Below are 19823 nucleotides of genomic sequence, written 5' to 3'. Positions count from 1 at the left end.
TATGAGGTAACTAGAATAGGAACATTCTTAGAGATAGAAAGTAGAAGAAAGATTACCAGGGGCTGGAGGGATGGGGAATTAGTGTTTAAAATGGGTACAGAGTTTGCATTTGGGAAACTGAAAAGTTCTGGAGATGGGTGATGGTGATGGGTGCAGACAGTGTGAATGTACTTAATGCCCCTGAACTGTACACTTACAAATGGTTAAAATGTCAAGTTTTATGTTGTTTTATCACATGGAAAAGGACAGAGAAAACCTAGTTTAAATAATGAAGCTTTCATTTGTGTTGATCACTCTTTATTACAGGCAGAGGCAGAATTTCTTCACTGAGACATTTAATGGGTCTCCAACATTCTGATACATCTTAAGAAGTCACTGAGTTGTTAACATCATAGTTGCTAACTGATGTGTAAAGAATGGGATATAAATGAGTTACTCTTTTTTTTATAGGGTTCCTGGATCATCTTCGATAGTGTATTAGAAATGGGAAGAGTCCAGGAGAAGGGAAACACATCAATAAAAATGAGAAGTGACCATTCAGTGTAGAATATAGAAGAACCGTAAAAACTTGGCTAATTTCACTGGTCTCTAGCACGTTTCAAGAGAAACCCAAATAGAACATTTGAGGATTTCTTTCCGGCTTGCAAACGTGATTCAGTGGATTTCGCAGAATGTAGAGAGCATTTGATCAAAGATGACTTTTTATTTTCTCTCAGCCCTGCAATTATAAATGCATAGGCTGCAGCAAATGGGTACACTGTGATTATGCAGTCTCTAAAGTTACCTTTGAGCATGTTTCTGCTCATCTCTCTAGTATCTCCTTTTATACCCAAAGGTGGCACTCAGGGTATTTATTTAACTTTTTCTTCAGTCTTCAAAGAGCACATCCTGGAAGTTAAAACAGCAAACAGCAAAAAGGAAGCTTTACTTATGGTTGAAACCCACTCTGAGTTGAGGGTAAAATTAAGACACTGTTTTAAAAGACTGGGCTTTTTGTTCTTTTTTAGGTCAAAGCAGAAAGAACATTTTAAAAGGTTTCTTAGGAGTAGATGCAGTGATCTCAATGAAAAGGAATAGCTACGAGAGAGAGTTCAGAATATAGCACATTTGCCGTTTAGTACGGAGTTGTGCTGTTGGAGAACGTGGACTTTATAAATCAGACACTATCTTGTTTGGAACTGTGCAGCTTCCACACGAGTGACTTTAGGTACATTGTTTTCTTTATATGAGAAATGGGGACTATAAATCCACCTGATAGGGTCACCTCATTGGAGATAGTAACTATGCCTCATGGTTATAAGTAAATTGAGAAAATCCATGTAAAATGCTTAAAACAGTAACTGGCACACATTTACAAAGTTTAAATTTTCATCAGCATACTCTAGTTAAGAAGGCACAAATATATACTATATGTAATAAAAATACATATATGTAGTATAGATGGTATATATTATTATATAGTTTATTAATACTTATAAATACCAGATGGCATATAGTGTGTGTGTGTGTGTGTGTGTGTGTGTGTGTGTATAATAGTATACTATGTATAGGATGTATTTTAAAGATTTTCATTAAAATGTTTTTAAATATTGGGGCACCTGAGTGACTGAGTTTTAAATATGGGACTGAGTGAGTCCATAACACAATATGGACTGTTCTGGGTGCTATCAATATAGCCGTGAAAAAATGACAACCCCTGCCTTATTCATGGAGTGTCTATTCCAAATGGGGAGGAAGATATAAACAGATGAGTAAGTTATTATGTATAGTAACAGAGCCGACTAAAGAAGGGAAGGTAGGATTGCTGGATTTGAGTAGTTGTAGTTTTACCTGGGATGGTCAGGGAGGGCAGTCCTGGAAAGGTGACATATACACAGAGATAAGATTGTGAGGAAGCAACGCAGAGAGGTGGGCCTGTGCCCTGTGTGTTCCGGAACAGCAGAGGCCAGTGTTGCTAAAGCAGAGTGAGCGAGGCGTGTCAGAAGGGCAGCCAGAGGCCTGCTCTGTGTAGGGCTTTGAAAGCCACCGTAAGGACCTGGGCTTGGACCACAAGTGATAAGACATTTGAAGGGTTTTGAGCTGAGAAGTGACAAGTTTTAAAAACACTGCTCTCTGGCTGCTGTCTGGAGATGATTGTAGGAGGGCAGACAAGGAAGCAGGTAGGCTGAGAAGGAGGCGAAAGACGGTGTAGCTTGGACCAGAATGATGACAGGGGAGGTGGCCAAACTCTGGATATATTTTAAAGGTAGAGCCAATGGAATTTGCTAGCGGATGGGAGTGCAGGAGAAAGAGAGGCGTAAAAGATCATCTCCAGTTGGGGGCCTGAAAATAGCACTTCTCTAAAAGGTCTTGGAAGACAGGTGTTCAGTTTGAGACACGTCAAATTCGATAGTAGACAAATGGAGAAGGCGATTGAGTACATGAGTACAGAGTTCAGAAAGGAGGATGGCTTACAAAGTGTACATGTGTGATTTTGGGCATAAAAAGGGGTATCTAAAGTAGTGAAAGTGAATGCTTACATTTAGGAAAGTCTTGGTTTCAGTGCACTAACAGTTCCAAGAGCGTGAAATGCACCTGGGCTGGAACACTCGACTCAGAGAGTCTTGATCATACAGAACATTTATCCCAAACACTTGAAAGGTGTCCTATAGATACAAAATCCTGTAAAATGTTGATTTTGCCTTGTGGTACACCCGTAGTCTGATCACATGTTTGTTTAGGCAGTTGAGCTGCTGAAGCCGGGGGGCGTGCTGGTTTACAGCACGTGCACCATCACACTGGCGGAAAACGAAGAACAGGTTGCCTGGGCCCTCGCAACCTTTCCTTGCCTCCAGCTTCAGCCCCAGGTATGAGTAAGTTCGGTTTTCTCTGTGTAATGTGACAAATCACAGAATCATGAGTGTGGTGATAAACACGAGGTTGTCATATGAAAAACTGTGTCCAGCGAAACTTCAGAAACAAATACTGCAATAGACAAGCATGTTCCTCCAGTGAGATCCATTTGACACTGAACAGAGAATTTCCACGTCCCAGCAGTTTTTCCCCGTCTTCGTTCTTTGCCATTGTGTTAAAATGCGACAGAGCTCAGGTGTACTTGTGTTACAGGTTTCTTTCACCTGTGGCTCTTGTTCAGTTTATACAGACCTTTTTTTTCCTAAAGAGTTGTTTATTCCTTTCCTCTCCTGGTCCTACATTTTGCTGGTATGGAGTATGTCGAGCATTTTTTTTCTCAATCAGGTAAGCTGTAATAACTGGGATATCAGAAGACTAGCAGAGGGGAGAAAATGGTTCAGGATTACTGCTTCTTCACAATTTGTTACATAAAATATGTAACATTTTAAAAGTTTTCTTACACTTTATTTGACCTGTTTTGGTTTTTATCAAAACTATATTATGACTATATGTTTACCTCATGATGTTTGAGATTAATTTAAATATGTAACAATACTCACATTCAGTTAGATACATTGAACATCTAACCTCAGTAACCTTCCTGTACAGAATTCTAGTAGGTAATTGGGATATATGAATAAAAATTGAGAGATGGTTTCTAGACTCAGAAGTTAAGATAACTGCTTTGTAGAGGAAAGGAAGACTTCAGAATTCACTTGAATTTTATGTGTGTGTGTGTATGTATACCCAACACAATATATACCTAAAAGAGAGAGAAACTTTCTGCCCAGGAGTTAATAAACGATAGGTTTTCAGTAGTATGTAAACGTTTGTGCATTGGTGACTGAAGTTAGGATTGTCGATCTTTTGCGGTCATGGTTCACACATATCACTCAGTTCCTTATGATTCTGTATTCTAAACCAACTGACACAGTCTTACTTTATCTCTTTGTAATAATTGTTCTAGTACGTTTAAAAACAACAATAGAAGACTTTTATCATCCAATTGGTGTGGGTCAGAGAAAGGCAACTTTAGGTCCGCTTTGGGGAATGTGATGATAAAGCTGAATTTGTATTTATTACTGTTGTTGATAATGATGTTTCACTGATTGGCCACTGTATGCCGGGCATACCACCACCTTCTTGAAGTCTTAGAACTGAGTACTTGATCTGTTTCGTAGATGAGGAGACAGGTAAAGTTACTTGCTTAACACCACAAAGCCAGGGCTGCCTGGGCGACTCAGTCAGTTAAGTGTCCAACTTCGGCTCAGGCCATGATCTCATGGTTGCTGAGTTCGAGCCCCGCGTTGGACTCTGTGCCGACAGCTCAGAGCCTGGAGCTGCTTCAGATTCTGTGTCTCCCTCTCCTGCTCGCGCACTGTCTCTCTTCCTCTCTCTCAAAAATAAACATTAAAAAAAAAAAAATACATACAGCTAAAATGTGGCAAAGCTGCAGTACTTGATGAGCAGATGGGTCCTAACAGATAGTCATTCATCAGGTGACCATTTGTTACCACCGAGAAAAACCGCACGTATATTCCACAGAGATAACACTTATCTATTTTTGGAATTGGTGGTACTTATACCTCAATTTTGTCTTTTAAATTGTACACAGGCACACTTACTAATTATAGGATATTCGTATTTTTTTCCTTTTCTCCACCCAGGAACCACAGATTGGAGGAGAAGGAATGATGGGAGCCGGCCTATCATCTGAACAATTGAAACAGCTGCAGCGATTTGATCCATCTGTTGTGCCAGTTCGGGACACTGACATCGCTTCTCTCAGAGATGCCAGAATAGAAGACATGATTTGGCTGGCAAATAAAGATTGTATAGGTTTTTTTATTGCAAAATTCATAAAATGCAAAAGCACGTAGGATCCATAGAAACGAAAGTTACAAACATTAGCTCTATGGTTTTGTTTGGTTTTCTTCCTTCCTTCCTTTCCTCCCTCCGTTTTTTTGTGGTTTTTTTTTTTTTTTTTTGGTTTTTTTTTTTTAATCAAACTGTTGTCAGGCCTGGTGATTGATGACATAGTTGCTAAGGAAACAGAAAAGGCTGCCAGCTGTTGTACCAGGGAGCAAGAGGCTTAAGAGACCGCTTCACGGAGGAGGTAGTTGGGGGGTGGTACAAGATTATATTTTGTGTTTAAAATATGTGTTTTCTTAAAGATTTAGCACAGTATAAAGAAAATGAGATGCCTACAGATATCTGGAGCATATTTTCATTTGGGGTTTTGTGTTTTAATGTACGAAGAATACAAATCATTTTTAATGTTAAAATCTGTGATAACAAGAAGAATAAAATGAGTAATACTTAATTTGATAAAAAGTAGTGTTTTGTTCCTGAGAGTTCCTAAGGGGTGGTAGTTTTCTAAAAATTCAGGGCCTGGGAACTAGAACATTTTTCATGTACTCATAACTGAGGTGAGCATTTTATCTGAGGTTTTCTGCTTACTGTTTGATCAGTCAACTCTTTGAAGTGAAATCTGGACCTCTCCTAAATGGTAGTGTGTCTTCACCATGTTTACTTATTTTTTTTTTTCATGCTTTTAAACTGAAAACTACAATGTTTTCTTCACTCTGTAGATTAAAATTATGAGAGTATTCCACAGTTTGGGTACCTTTCATCATCCCCTGGAATACCTGTTCTGCAAGTTATTGTGATAACTGGGGGAACTGGCTTGACCCTTAGAGCCAAGCTTTGGTGTTCTGTTGAACATCAACACATTCACAGAACTCCCAACATCAGACAAATTAACTGTGAGTATGGTAGATGAAGACAAAAAAAGGGTACCTCATGATCAAATCTGGAATCCAGCAAAATCCAGAACATCCCCTAAAAGTGACCAGACATGCCGCTGTTAGCAGCAATGTGACTGCTCTAAAAATTATAACCTTAGGCTTGCTTCATCCTATTGCTTTTTAGATAAGATATATTTAAGTACTCAATACCCAGCCCTTATATAGTATTAAATACATCTAAATGTTTTATTAACTTCCTTTGGAATCATCTCAGAATTTCTCAGCCTTGGGCATATAAGGTGGACAACTGGGAACAACTACCTGATAGTTTCTTTTTTTTCCCTCCTAGGTTTCTGTTCAGAATTTCTTCTATCTATTGTGTCCCATCAAGATTGCAAGGTCACTTGGATCAGGTAAGCTCTTTAGCAGGCCTCTTCTTTGAAGAAGCCTTTCTTGAATATCCTTCTCTGAGGTTGGCTTAGGCATTTCTATCTTTCCGTATATCCCTAGGACCTACTTCTGCTGCTGTCATGGTACTTGACACACTCACTCTTAGTTTACTGGCCATGCCCTTTACCCCTCCCCCCATGCTTGGGAAAGTCTTGGAGGCAAGAACCCTGTTTTTTCTGTCGCCACTTTAGAGCAGATCATCAATACGTGCTTATTTAATGGGGGAAAAGATATATCAAGCTCCATAAGATTCAAATGTGTGACTGACTTCTTTATATCCTTCATTCTGCCTTTTATCCAGTAGATGTCATTGGACTAAAGAGAAACACGTTTACCTGTGGCACTTCTGTCTCTAGAGCTCAGCACATTTCTCCAGACTTCCGGTGTGTTTTAAAAAATCCATTTCTTCCCTTGCTTTCTGCAAAGCCTTTTGTGCTAAGCTGGGATGAAAATCACAGACCGGGAGCCCAGCAGTAAACATGTAAACTGTTGATTAACACTGACAACTGTCAAAATACAAACAATGCAGGCAAAACTGATGAAAAATATTTGCATATTAAAAACAGCAGGACAAAGAATATTGTTAAAAATTGTTGCTTTGACATAGACAGTTTCAGTGGGTTTCTTTCCTTCAAAAAGTAGGGCAGATTGGAAAATAAAACACATTTAAAGGACTTAAGTTTGAGAAAAATATAATAGAACAAAAGGGGAAAAAATCTGGGAAATGTGGAGGACAATTAATATATTATCTCTTAACATACTTAGGGTTAACATATTCTTGTGAAACAAAAACATTTCAGTTTAACAGTGAGTACATTTTACTTCAAAACCCTGTGCCATGGTTTACTTTAAATCGTAAAGTGAAGTACAAGTCGTTGAAAATACAGTTTAACCAGAATTAAATAATTGACCCAGACGATCTAGTGGCTGTTTTCTCCAACAGTGTGACCCTTGGCATGGAAATAAGATTAGTGTCCAAGACTAGTAGCATTGTATCATTGAGCGGAGGGATGAGGGTGAAGATTTAAATTTGACATCAAGATGGGTCTTCATTTTAAAAACGAAGGAATAATAAAAACAATCTGAATCAAGAATTGCCACACATGTAAAACTAATGTAGGAGAAAGATTACTCTGCTCGATCTTAAAGGATCTTTACCTACTGTACGTGATCATTTTATCTGACATCACGGGCACGTCGCTAAAGTAACGTCAGTGATTAGCATTGCCCTTGAGAGAGCTGCTCCACACGTGGGCACTGGTGTTGAAAACAGGACGTATTCTCAACTATCAGAATCATCCCTAAAATGGCAATCAATACTTCTACTAGTAAACAGTGCAGAAAGCCAGCTCTTTATTTGTTTTATATGAATGACTTTAAACCAGATTTGTTGAACAGTTCAGTGTAGCTGACAGTGAATGTTTAACAGGAATGCATAGCAGACCATGTTAAAAATGTGGCATTGTCCCAAAGTACAGTATGACTAAGACATCCTACATTTAGCAGCACCTTTTTGTAACAGTAACTTAAATGAGCAGTAGAGAAAGAGCATAGGAAAAACTGAAACGGATTTGACAATAAAACACAGAACTGTTAAGGACATTTCCAGCATTTTCTAGGTCGACTACAAAGATCATGATTCTACAACTGAGTAGGTTAAGATTAAGCCTTTGCTGAGTGAAGAGACTAATTTTACATTCCACAAATCAGTAAATCTCCCATTGCCCTTGGGATTATTTCTTCATTTACAAATTTAGAACACACTGTTTACACACATATAGATGTTCATGTCAAATCCTGCAATGTATTTTTTTTGAGGAATACTCTGATTTGGACTACTATGTTTCACAGTAAGTGAAAAATTAAGAATCCAGATACAAATTTTAAAACCGGAATCTGTTGGCATGACTCATTGAAAGACTAGTGGTAGCAGCAAGTAAGATAAATACCAGTTATATTTCAAGAATTTAAATATTCCAAAGTCATTAACCGGGATGAAAGTTCAGAAATATTTTATACAGGTAACTGTAACTGGAATATGGTTTCCCAATGATACGAATATTTTACATCAAAAATGTTTACGTCTACCGTTTTTATCTTCACTAAATAAATTTGTCAACAGTACAGAGCTAATTAACAAAAAGATGAATTCTGAGGAAAATGTTTCTTCCATCAGCGGGTAAAACCCTTAAAGTGTAACTCATTTGTAAAACTGAGTTTTTCTGTGCAGGGAGGGAAATAAGGAGTTAAATGTGAAAGTTTTACATATAAAGCTCCAAGAATATTTGGCAAGAACCTGGAATAATCAAAGAAGCAGAACAAAACTAGATGAACCGACTTAATAATAATTTTACAATGTGTAGATCTGAAGTTAGGCAATTATAGGTGGGCCTTTTCCAGGGACAAACTTCAGGTGCTAGGTACTCGCGCACCTAATACTGTCTTACCTGTCCAGTCATAACTGGACAAAATGGACACATAAGTGACACGGAGAAGGTTTTAGCCTTAGCGTGGCAACCACACTGTGAGCTGCTGACAGTGCTATCTTTGAGGCGTGGAGAACAGCGTCTTCCGGGCTCCCCTTCAGAGCAGGTGTCTAACATAGGAAGATATTCTTAATGTTTTGTTCACTTCAAGTCCCCTCATTTTGCCCTGATTACTTCTGAAGAGCAGAAACTTTGGTTGTAAGAAGCACTTCTGGGTTTTGACGGACATTGACGTGTCGGAGTTGGTGGTAAGGAACAGAATGAAGGGTAAATCTGGGGGAGACAGACCACAGGAACGATAGGCAAGGTTTAGAAAAGGAGGTGGGAGAAGGTAGAAAAATTTATTTTCCCACGAAATAATTCTACAAGCCGTGTAAACATTTCTTACTAAAACAAATACTCAAACACACAAAGATTGTACATTTCCAGTGAAACACTCACAGTTGAAAGTTGCCTGTGTTCTTACTCTAGGAGCAAACACAAGGAGCCAGCACATGGATGCCTTCCTAGTCACCTTTGGCAGCGAGCTTCCTCACATTCCCTGACTGCTCAACGGATTATTAAAGCGACACGTAACACAATTAAATACAAAGCCAGGTGGGTAGAATTCTAGGTCATCAGTCTCGAGTCTTCAGCACTCGGGTCCATCTCAGTCACTCGTGCACACTCGTACCGCACTTGCACACAGGGAGGTCCGGCTCAAGTCCAGTGCAGCGACATAAGACACTAACTACTCAGGACGTGTTTGTCACAATCAGTGTGAACTGCATGGATTAGAACAACCTTTGGAGTTTGGTTATATTTACCATAATTTATGGTCAAAGTTATAAACTTACAAGGATGGTAAAACATTCAGAAATCAAACCTTTTCAAGTCAAGCAATCACGCGTATTTACAGTATGTACAGACTTTCTACGAGAATGGGGGTAGGTGTCTAGACGATATAACAAATTTCCTGAAGGTGGGCATCTCTAGTCCCTGTAATTCATAAAGCAAATCTGCTGACTTGGCATTAAGACTCTAAAATAGTGTGATCAAACTGATATATATATATTTATATATTATATATATAATTATCATAAGAAGGTGTTTGCAGAAATAACATTTACAAACTATACAGTACACAGTACTAGTACATAGAAAATAGAGTCTAACTTTATGATCCCCTTTGTGTAAGGCAAGACTGAATCTGTCCCCAAATTTAGTCAGCCAGAGGTACAAGCAAGAAACAGTGGTCCATGGATAAATGAGTATGCAGATCTGGTGCCTACATATTAAAAATCTGGAGAATCAGGAAATTCCACTTTTATCTGGGCCAATTCTGGCTTGCTGGATACATTAACTACATTTTTGAAAACATCAACTATGTTTCTTAAAATACTAAAGCCACCGGGGTGGCAACAGATTTTGTTCAAGTGGCAGCTATCCCAAACAGTTTTTGAAAAGTCCAGTATACAACCGGAGCACTGCAGCCATACGAGGCCAACTTACGTAGCACTTGCAAAAGGAAAAAAAAAGGTATATTAATACTCCTTATCAATCATGCTATTGCTATTCAAGCAACAGCAATACAGAGTATACAAGACAGATCACATCGGACTGCAATGTAGACCCCAGAGATTTAGTCTGAGGATGGTGTCATACAAGACTTAAAAAAAAAAAAAGAACAAACACACAAGAGGGCAGAAGTCACTGGCGGATGTAAACATCCCTGCTCCACTCCCCAGCCTCGTTCCGTTTCCGGGCTATGCCTTCTCCATCCTTGTCACAGTAGCGATCCTTGGATTTATGCCGGCCGCGCTGTTTGTTGCACTCGCCGTGGTCCTGCTCTCGATCCAGGTCCCTGGCACGGTGTCGAGCTTCCCTGTGTCTGTGCTCGCTGCTCCCGTGGGGCTCCTCTCTGTGGTTGTGGTCGCGGTGTGGGGTGTAGTGGTCCCCGTGTTCAGGGGGGTAGTCTTCCTTCGGCTCCACGTAGGCAGAGTCTCGACTCTCCTGGGTTTCCGAGTCAAACGTCTCCTGCCTGGAGAGGCCTCGACTCGTGCCACCACGATGGCTGTGGTGCTGGGCGGAGGACGAAGAACGGTGGTGGGGTTTCTTGACGGGTTCCAGGCAGGGCTCTTCTTCAGCTTGGGAGGCGGAACGGGCAGGAGCAGAGCGCGCAGTCCTCGGATCTCCTTGAGAACCCTGGCACGGGAGGAAGCCAGCGCAGGCGTGAGCCGAGGCCAGAGCGTCAGGAACTAACATGTCAGAAAAGCAAGCCCGTGCATTCAGGTTTACTCCCCTCTAAGTTTCTAGAATGAAATCTCACCTACGCAGTTACTCCGTAGGTCTGATAACACCCAGTGGCATTTCTAAGGTCTGTACTACATTATACTGGACTTGAATTTGTAAGAGCCTACAACAGCATACAGAGGAACTTTCTTTTTCCCCTTAATGAGTAAATGAAGGGGGGAGGGGATCCTTTTATATGTTCTCTTGGAGTTCAAATCGGATTCAGGGCCCTGAGGATTTTCTGCACATGAGTGCACATTTAACTACCTCTACCTGAATACACATGGGAAGATAAGAAATGCTTAAGATGTTGGCTTTGGATTGAGGGGAAAAAAGTAAAACGACAGGTGCTCCCAACAGCACTTAGCATGAGGAATGTACTGTCCTAAGTCTGTCTTGTGTATTAATTCATTAATGCAGCGGCCGTAGGGGACAGGCTGCCGTCAGTCTTCGTGAGGCAAGGGGCACGGGAGGAGCTTGTCCAAACTTACATACAGAGTAAGCGGTGGAGCGGGAATGTGACCCCAGGCAGTCTGATTCCATGGCTGTGCTATAGAGATGGTATAGGAAATTCTATCCTTGTCTTCTAGAACATGTAGTTAGGGAGTTTTAAAGTTTACATACGTCTGTAGTATGTTGTTCACCTGGTTGGTTTACTATCTTCAGTGGGAGCTGTGTACCCGTAAATGACTCGGTGTGGATGGAGCTGCTCTAACTGGAAGGAGTGCTGTGCTGGGTGACTGGGAGTGGATCCTGGCCATGTGACCTCGGGCAGCGCGGTTTCTAGGGCGTACGGAAGAGCTCCTCTTACCTGTGAATTAGAGGCTTGAGTGGGGCTCGTAGGCAGAGTCGAAGTAGCTAAAGTCCGGCTAAGGAGAGGGTTGGGGAGATGGCTGCTGGGGGGGTGGGTGGCCTTCCAGTAGGCCTCCAGATAGTCGGCAAGGTGCTCACAAGCATCCTCCAGCTGGTTCTCGTCCAGGATCACGTCAAACAGCTCCTGCAGAGACAGACACTTGAGGTGGCGCACTTAGCCAGCCCCGCACGGAGTGAGTTTCACACACACACTCACACGAGGGAGGGGCTCAAGAGCTGCACCACTTTGTATTTGCTCGTGTGCTCCTGCTTTCTCCTTACCTAACTGGCTGACTGCCCTGCTGAGTCTGATTGCCAGTCTGTCCGCCTGAGATCATCATTTACAACCCTCGAGGCTTAACCGTGGCAATCACCAGAATATGAAAGGTGTCGTGAAAGTTGTTTAGGACACGATAGAAAAGAGAAGTAAAACAAGAAAACAAAAATACAATCTGGACAGTACAGAAGAGGCCTGTTTTTTGACATGGAGACTATGAAAAACTTAATCTTGGAAACGACTGAGGCCCGTTTAGGACATGAAATTTGGCAGAAAAAAGCTGAAACCACAGATGATTTGACAGGGTACAAACTTCAAAATATTGTAAGCAATAGAAAATTAATATAATCAGAACTCTTATAGCTTCTGCTATACCTGCATATCAAAACAAAACAAAAACCCAGAGGTGATCTAGGGTCCCAAAGCATGATAGGTAAAGGAGGGATTAGAAGGAAGAAGGTGTTTTGAGTGTTCAGAAATTTGTTTTTACGTGGTCTCAAATCAATTTCTCAGTTGTTAAGAGCCAGCAACTTGCTCCCTATTATTAGAAGTGAATAGTAATCCCAAATCCATTTTAGCAACGAAATTTTTGAAACCACAATCTTGTTTCATTTAAGACAATTAGATACTAACAGTGCACGGTCACCACGGAATGCACTGTAGCTTTTTGTAAGCCATGATCCAGACAAGTGCTTGTGGGAACGGGTGGGACAGTTCACCTCTTGGGAGTGAGGACCACAGCTCGGTGGGGAGAATTCCGTCCGGTGTTTGTGTGCTTGCCTTGTGGATATGATGCCAGGTCTGAGGACGCGGAGTGGATTGTACCGTTCCGAGAGACCACTTACCGGAGGACACTGAGCCAGTTTGTCTGCTGCTACCATCTGGACATTGAGGTGTTTGGCTTGAGATTTCCCTCGAGATTTTATTAACCTTTGTAAAACCTGTGCGAGATAAGGTGTAACGGGAGAACATCTGCACTCAGCTGAAGAAGCAGCTCAATAGACTGAGCTACAAAATGTCTAAGATTGCAGAATTAACGCGTTCACACACACGTCAGGTGCAGGCTTCAAAAAAAATACCCAGCTGGCATGGAGCTTATGCCGAAGCTTACCAAACCTCTGGTCTCGTGGCTTTATGTTTACAAAAATTGAGAACCCCAAGAGCTTTAGAACATACGCCTGTTACATGTGAACATATTACTTATTTTTGCACAAGTATCTATAGTTTTTTGCAAAGTCTCCTAGCTACACTTACTTTTAACCTGCTACTGTGTATTGTTTTGGTTGGAATATGTGAAGAAATTTATCCTTCAACAGATAGGGAATTCAGAAGAGGAGGAGTATTTTAGTAGCCTTTGCAGGTAACTGTGGATATTGTCTTTTAACGTTACACCAAACTACTTTCTTCACGACAGTCTGCGCGTGAAAGCTAACACCCTATCCATGAACTTCTCTTACTCTTAAATTCCATTGCCCTGTCTTGAAATTTGAACGCATCTTTTACTAGGCATGATTTGTAACATCATTCGTTCATCATCTGGAAAACCAATGGTGCACTGAGTTCTTCAGATCTTCTGACACATTTTTAAAAGAAGACATTTGCTATTACCACTAATCTCAGAAAAGTCTGTCTTTTGAGAACCTGGTAAGCTCTCAGGTAGATTCGAATTTCCTGAAATTCTGTTTTTTTGTTTGAAACCTTCAGTTTTATCACTGGTGACAAATGGGAAAAGATCTGCCAAATAAGCAAGTCTGAATCAACATAGTATGCCAGTTGTTCTTTCAAATAAAAATGGTGTTCCATGAGAAAAGAAGCTACTTGAGTTTGTATTGCGAAGTGTCCTCAAGATAGCTAACTGCTAAAACTGTAGCTGAAGCACTTTCAAATGTACTTCCTGTTTCATTACACAGGATATTGAAAAGGCTTGTATTGAAGAGTCAAATTTTACTCCTGTGTCAGGACATTGCGCAGTGCAATTGCACGGTGGTGGTTTTCTTCACTGTGGGTGCTGTCTGGTGCCAGTCTCGAGTCATGGACACTTTTACCCACCTTTGCACCATCAGTGCAAATGCCCCAACACTGAAAAAGGAAAATAATGTCTCGGTATTACTGTGGAAATCATTTTGACCTTGTGGACTCTCACAGCAAGTTTCTCAGAACCTTCCTCCAGGAAACCAGGGACCACACTTTTAGGAATCACTGTTGTAAGCCATGTGTTCGCTTATATTAAGAACTCTTGACTACCCTGTCTCTTCACACTCCTGATGTTAGAAACATAGCCTTTTACGAGTGTAAAGCACAACATAAACGCCACAGTGAAGTGTGATTAGAGAGCAGACAATAACAACCCCACTTACCTTAGGAGAAGAAATCTTTACGTATACTATAATGGGGGCCAAGGAAGTTTTACTAAGTTGAGCTGGATGATTAATAGTATCTGCGTCAAGGACTACCAGTTGCAATGTTCTTGCAAGTTCAAAAATCCTTTCGATTTCACTCTGAACTTCCGCTGTAAAAGGTGAAGCAGAGTTCAATTAAAGTATTTTTAGACCCAATAGAAATAAAGTAAAATGCTACACTGTTTCTTCACCTGGAAGGCAGGTAGGACAGCCAGTAGGTTAATGTTCATAGGCAACAGAGCTGATAAAAGGTATCCTTTGGAAAGAGCTGTCTCTCCAAAGTACCTTTAGAATTGAGGGAATTCTTTCAACGAGCTATAAAATTTGCTTCCGGTATAACAGTTTGAGTAGGAGAATCAAAATAGTTGGCTATCTGTGCTGACTTACTTTTTGTGCTGTAAAACTTCACTCTGTGAAATCATTTCATAAAAATGTTGTAAAATAGAAACAATGTGTTTGTTTCTGACCACGTTACCATAGCAACTGTCACCACCTTTCTTTTCACTGTATCAGCTTAATCTGTGTTTATACTGTTACCTATTGGTATGCTTTCTGGATATGATAATCTACATAAATGTATTAGCAAGCTGAAATACAACATTAAAAACAGGAGAGACGTTAATGGTATCTATAACAAACTTGTCCAAAAACACACTTTTCATGGCTTCTACCAACAGACGAATGGCCCTGCAGTATTCCTATTCTAAAAGGGTAGTTCTCCATTAGAAGCAGCACTACAGGGCACCTGGATGGCTCGTTCAGTTGAGCATCCGACTCTTGATTTCTGCTCAGGTCATGGTCTCGCGGTTTGTGAGTGCGAACCCTGCATCTGGCTCTCTGCTGACAGCATGGAACCTGCTTGAGATTCTCTCCTTCTGCCCCTCCCTTGCTTGCACTCTCTCAAACATTTAAAAAAAAAAAAAAAAAAGCAAAAATCCAAACGATAAGGTTTATAGAGAAAGTATCAACTAAAAATATGCTTGAACACCAGGGAAATTTCATTCAGTCTGTCTACCCCATGATCTCTCTAGAATCTAAAACAGGATGTCCAATATAATGTTCTGTGATGATGGAAATAGTCTGTATCAATGCTGTCCACCCGATAGCCGGCCACTGAGCACTCGAAATGTAGTGTGAATGAGAAGCTGAATTTTTAAACTTAAAGTGAAATAGCCAGAAGCATAGATCTGTCAAGCCTAGCATGCAGCTTGCAGTGTCTACTACAACCATGAAGGGCAGGTTCCTTGAGACTCCTAGCCCTACAGAATACCTTTCAAGTCCTCTTATTTGGTTCTGTGCAGAAGATTCCTGGAGGTAATTTCCACTACTGCAGAAAAGATAAGTCACTAATCATCTGCCTCACAACATGTTATGACTAGACTCCTTTTATTCACCCGGATGTCTTTAAAATCTGGACTTAAACCACCTGCAATACCAGCTTTAAAATAATATTCGGTTACATGCAACTCGTGACAATCTTGCAGGAAGGAAAAACAAAACCCGATTAAGCTTCTGGATCTACCAGTTTATAAGAAACAGAACAATTAAATAAACTACACTATAATGCAGTTACCAAACTTTGGACTATGGAAAACTATGCATAAGTGACCCAGACTCTTTAAGCAAAAAGTTACAAGGGGAAAAAAAAAAAAGATATATGGAAAACTATAGACTAAGAAACTTAAGGACCTTTGAACCACTCACTGTGGACTTTAATTCGCATCCTGACTTTATATATTTACAACGCATAAGTGAATAAAATATAAAAAATATATATGACAATTAGGAAATGATACATGGCTGAATAGAAATCTCATGATACTAGGGATGTATTGTTAAGATATGATAATGGCATTATGGTTTAAATAGAGAGAGTCCCTAATCTTTAGATATAGGTACTGAAATATTTACAGACAAAATCTGTAATGATGTCTGGGATTTGTTTCCAAATAATCCAGAGACAGTTGGGGGACAAAGGAGAGGACTGGAGATGAAACAAGACTGGCCATGAATGTCGAAAGTGAGTGATAAATACCTGAAGTTCCTTCCACTTTTAACTTCCCTACATAACTGAATTTAATAACAGTTTAAAAAATAAAAATGGTATATTCTGATTATTTTTTTTCACAATAGTGTTTTAAAACATGACTAATATTGTTTACGTATTCTCTACATTTACCTTATCTTTACATTTTTATTCCAATTATAACCTTGCTACAGCTTTATAACCTTGTTGTGGCTTAACTATCTTAATTCAAGTAATATTTTTAAGAGTGTAATGTTCTTCTGCATTCTCTAAGTGTGAAATGTATCTAATGTAGTTATCTTAGATTGTGATGCTTGACCAACATTACAACTGGAAAAACAAAGTTAGAACTTGTATGAATCCTATGGCTACAAATAAAGCCGTCTGTCCATCCAAAGAAGTCATGTACCACCCCAAAACAGTACAAAAGATGTACTTAAAGCTTCAAATTTTTCCAAGTTTTCTTTCCCTTCATGTCATACAGTGGTACATCAGCATAATGAACTCCAAAGGCAACATACTATACTTTGGTTTCTGTAACAGAACTTTTCTAAAAGCTTACGCATAAAACAAATTTTTACCTATCAAATTATATCTTCACTGTACCGGATCTTTCATCCTTCTGTAAAAGAAGTGATTGCTGAAATTGATCTTTGAGCTGAGGGAGATCTTCTCGAATTTAAGCTCTACTAAATATAGAAGAATCTTAAGGTATAGCATATACATAAACTTACATATCTGGAATGTTAAAGTATCGGTTTTGTACTACGTTGTAACATGAAACGTGTTTCCTCTACAACAGAGTCCACATAACGCCCACAACTTGTAATTCAACATGTACGGGCATCACTGGACCATTCTCCTGCTATAAGTACCTATCTCCTAGTGCTACCATAAGAAAAACTTAAAATCGCCAGAGAAACCTACCCCTGCGTTTCCCTGGGAGCAAAGACTCAGTATTTGCTAATTCAGTGTCCATGGAGACTTTACTAAGAATTGACTGCACCTTAAGCCCCGTCCTCTGCTGAGTTCCAGATCTGTTTATACAATCGATTGCCTGCTGGACATCTGCGTGCTTCGTAACACTGCAAATTCAACATGTGCACAAACGCAGTCATCATTTTCCTTATCCCCCTACCCAGCCCACTACTCCACCAGCCAAGCTCCTCCTCCTGAATTCCTTCTCCCCAGAAGAACACCACTGATGACCCAGTTCCTGAAAGCGGAACCTTACAGCTCGTGCTGGAGTCGGCTTCTTCATGTTCCAGGTTCAACAGATTGCCAGATCCCGGCTCTCTTCTCTCTGACTCCTTTCATTCTAATCATTCCCTTCACCCCTGTCTGATGTCAGTCCTCTTAATCTCTAAGTTGAATGATGAATGACCACGACTACTAAATGACCTGACAGGGCAAGAATTGGACTGAGAGGAGATGCTTCCAAAGGCACCCGTTTTATTAGTTTTTGCACGGAGAACATTATTTTTCCCTGAAACAACCTCAATCTGAATTTCCCCTGACTTAGCTCTTGCCCCTTTCCATTCTCTTCTCCACAATGCTGTCAGTGGTCCTTCTAAAACACAAGTCCTATGGCGTCACGTCTGCTTTCCTACACCTTTCTAGCGCATCCACAATAAAAGGCCTACAAAGTCCTACATGATCAGGCACAGTCTCTCTGACCTCATCCTCCCAACCCCTGGCCTCTGCTCGTTCCACGTCTGGCTTCCTTGCTATCCCTTAAACACATCACACATACTCCCACCACAGGGCCTTTGCACCTTCAGCTCCCTCTGCCCGAGACCGTCTTTTCACGGGTAGCTTACTGTAAGGCCAGAGAATTCACAACGTAAGTCATTCTGCTAAAATGTTGCTTCCTCAGAAAGGCTCCCCCAACATCCCCATGTAAAAAATCACTCTTCTCAGTTTTTCTCTACCCCTTGGCTCGCCTTTTCTTTCCAGACTCCTGAACCACGGACTTTTATATCTGCTCACTTTTGTCCATGTGTTCCTTATGAAATAAAAACTGTGAGAGTGAGGAGTTGGTGTCCTTTACATCTGTGTCCCCAGCACTTACAATAATGCCTAGCACATGGTTGGTACTCAAGTATTTGTTAAATGGATGAATAAATGCCTAAAACCTATGATACATGGTTCCATAATGCCTTAAGGGTAAGCTCCAAATCCCTTAATATCTCTCCTCTGCTTCTCTGTGTCATCTCCCACCTCCCTCTTTTAAACCATACACTCACAGCTAAGGTAAAGAACAATGTTGTCCAGAAGCTTCTCTTCACTCTCACTCTAAGTCCCTATCATCCTCTCTACCTCTTTCCCTCCTTTTTTTTTTTTTTAAGTTTCATTAAAAGTTTTGAGAGTGATGGCAGGGGGAAGGGATGGGAGAGAATTACGAGCATGTTCCGCACTGTCTGCTCAGAGCTCACCATGGGGGTTGATCCCAGAACCAGTGCTCTATTACCCAAGTGTAGTCAGTGAGGGTTTTTTAGGTGAGGAACCAAACTGAGTTTTCTAAGGTATTCTACATATTACTAACAGATAGTTTATTATTTTTAATAGTTTCTCTATGATTTATATAATAATTTATATAAAGATCTCAAACTCTCAGGGGCACCTCAGTGGCTTGGTTGAGCATCCGACTTCTGCTCAGGTCATGATCTTGTGGTTTGTGAGTTTGGGCCCCGCATTTGGCTCTGTGCTGACAACTCAGAGCCTGGAGCCTGCTTTGGATTCTGTGTGTGTCTCTCTCTCTCTCTGCCCCTCCCCTGCTCATGCTCTGTCTCAAAAATAAACTAAAAAAAAAATTTTTTTTTAATTGAAAAAAAAATCTCAAACTCTCAGAAAAATTACTTTATAATAACAGAACCTAACAACCCAGTGAGTGAAATGTGTGACCATGATTAACCTAAAACTCCAAGCACATGCCACAGAGAAGAAGTAACTGCCAGACTATCTCATTTGAGCAAATCAGCACGTTTATAAACAGTATCCAAACACAACCCTGTAGACATGTTCACTAAAATCTCTACACTGTTTTTGCACATAATATCAGTTAAAAATGGCCAGTAACTAATTTTATCTTTTATCTCAACACCTACCCATCCCCCCCGACACGCACTATCCTGAATATGACATAATCATTGATATAATTCACTTATAATCATTGATATAATTCACTGTATATAATTCACTTACCGAGCGTCTTTGGACAATAGCCATCACTGATGGAGAACATACTATGTTTAATCCTTAAAATAATTCTACAAGGTAGTTAATTCTCTCTCTCTTTGTTGTTTAGATGAGGAAACTAGGAATTAAAGACATCAATGAACTTGCCCACAGTAACACCAATGCAAAGCCAGGAAGTTTTAGAGTCTCTAGACACCAAAACTCACATTAGTGGGGGAAAGGAAA

At 40.3% G+C, this 19823-nt stretch overlaps 2 protein-coding genes and 1 long non-coding RNA gene across 7 annotated transcripts in view; 2 read left to right on the top strand and 1 right to left on the bottom strand.

Moving 5' to 3' along the window:
* NSUN6 (NOP2/Sun RNA methyltransferase 6) overlaps positions 1–4895 on the top strand; it is a 56104-nt gene extending 51209 nt beyond the window's left edge. For both annotated transcript variants that reach the window (XM_047865063.1, XM_047865064.1), the window contains exons 10-11: positions 2721–2846; positions 4560–4895. In XM_047865063.1, the coding sequence (XP_047721019.1) occupies positions 2721–2846; positions 4560–4772 (339 nt within the window). In that variant the 3' untranslated portion in view covers positions 4773–4895. The remainder of the gene's footprint in view (positions 1–2720; positions 2847–4559) is intronic.
* A 2514-nt stretch (positions 4896–7409) lies between these two features.
* The window catches only part of CACNB2 (calcium voltage-gated channel auxiliary subunit beta 2), a 393763-nt gene continuing 381349 nt past the window's right edge, over positions 7410–19823 (bottom strand). For all 4 annotated transcript variants that reach the window (XM_047865059.1, XM_047865062.1, XM_047865061.1 and 1 more), the window contains 4 exons: positions 14333–14484; positions 12821–12916; positions 11658–11843; positions 7410–10759 (listed from right to left, as the gene is read on the bottom strand). In XM_047865059.1, coding sequence (XP_047721015.1) covers positions 10265–10759; positions 11658–11843; positions 12821–12916; positions 14333–14484 — 929 coding nt within the window. In that variant the 3' untranslated portion in view covers positions 7410–10264. The remainder of the gene's footprint in view (positions 10760–11657; positions 11844–12820; positions 12917–14332; positions 14485–19823) is intronic.
* LOC125169590 (uncharacterized) lies at positions 9799–19023 on the top strand. The gene is made up of 3 exons (XR_007153731.1): positions 9799–9809; positions 13296–16394; positions 17203–19023. It is a non-coding gene; the product is annotated as an uncharacterized LOC125169590 (long non-coding RNA).

The sequence above is a fragment of the Prionailurus viverrinus genome, chromosome B4 (genome assembly GCF_022837055.1).
Source record: "Prionailurus viverrinus isolate Anna chromosome B4, UM_Priviv_1.0, whole genome shotgun sequence".
In the NCBI taxonomy this organism is placed as follows: domain Eukaryota; kingdom Metazoa; phylum Chordata; class Mammalia; order Carnivora; family Felidae; genus Prionailurus; species Prionailurus viverrinus.
This window is presented reverse-complemented; position numbering and strand designations above follow the sequence as displayed.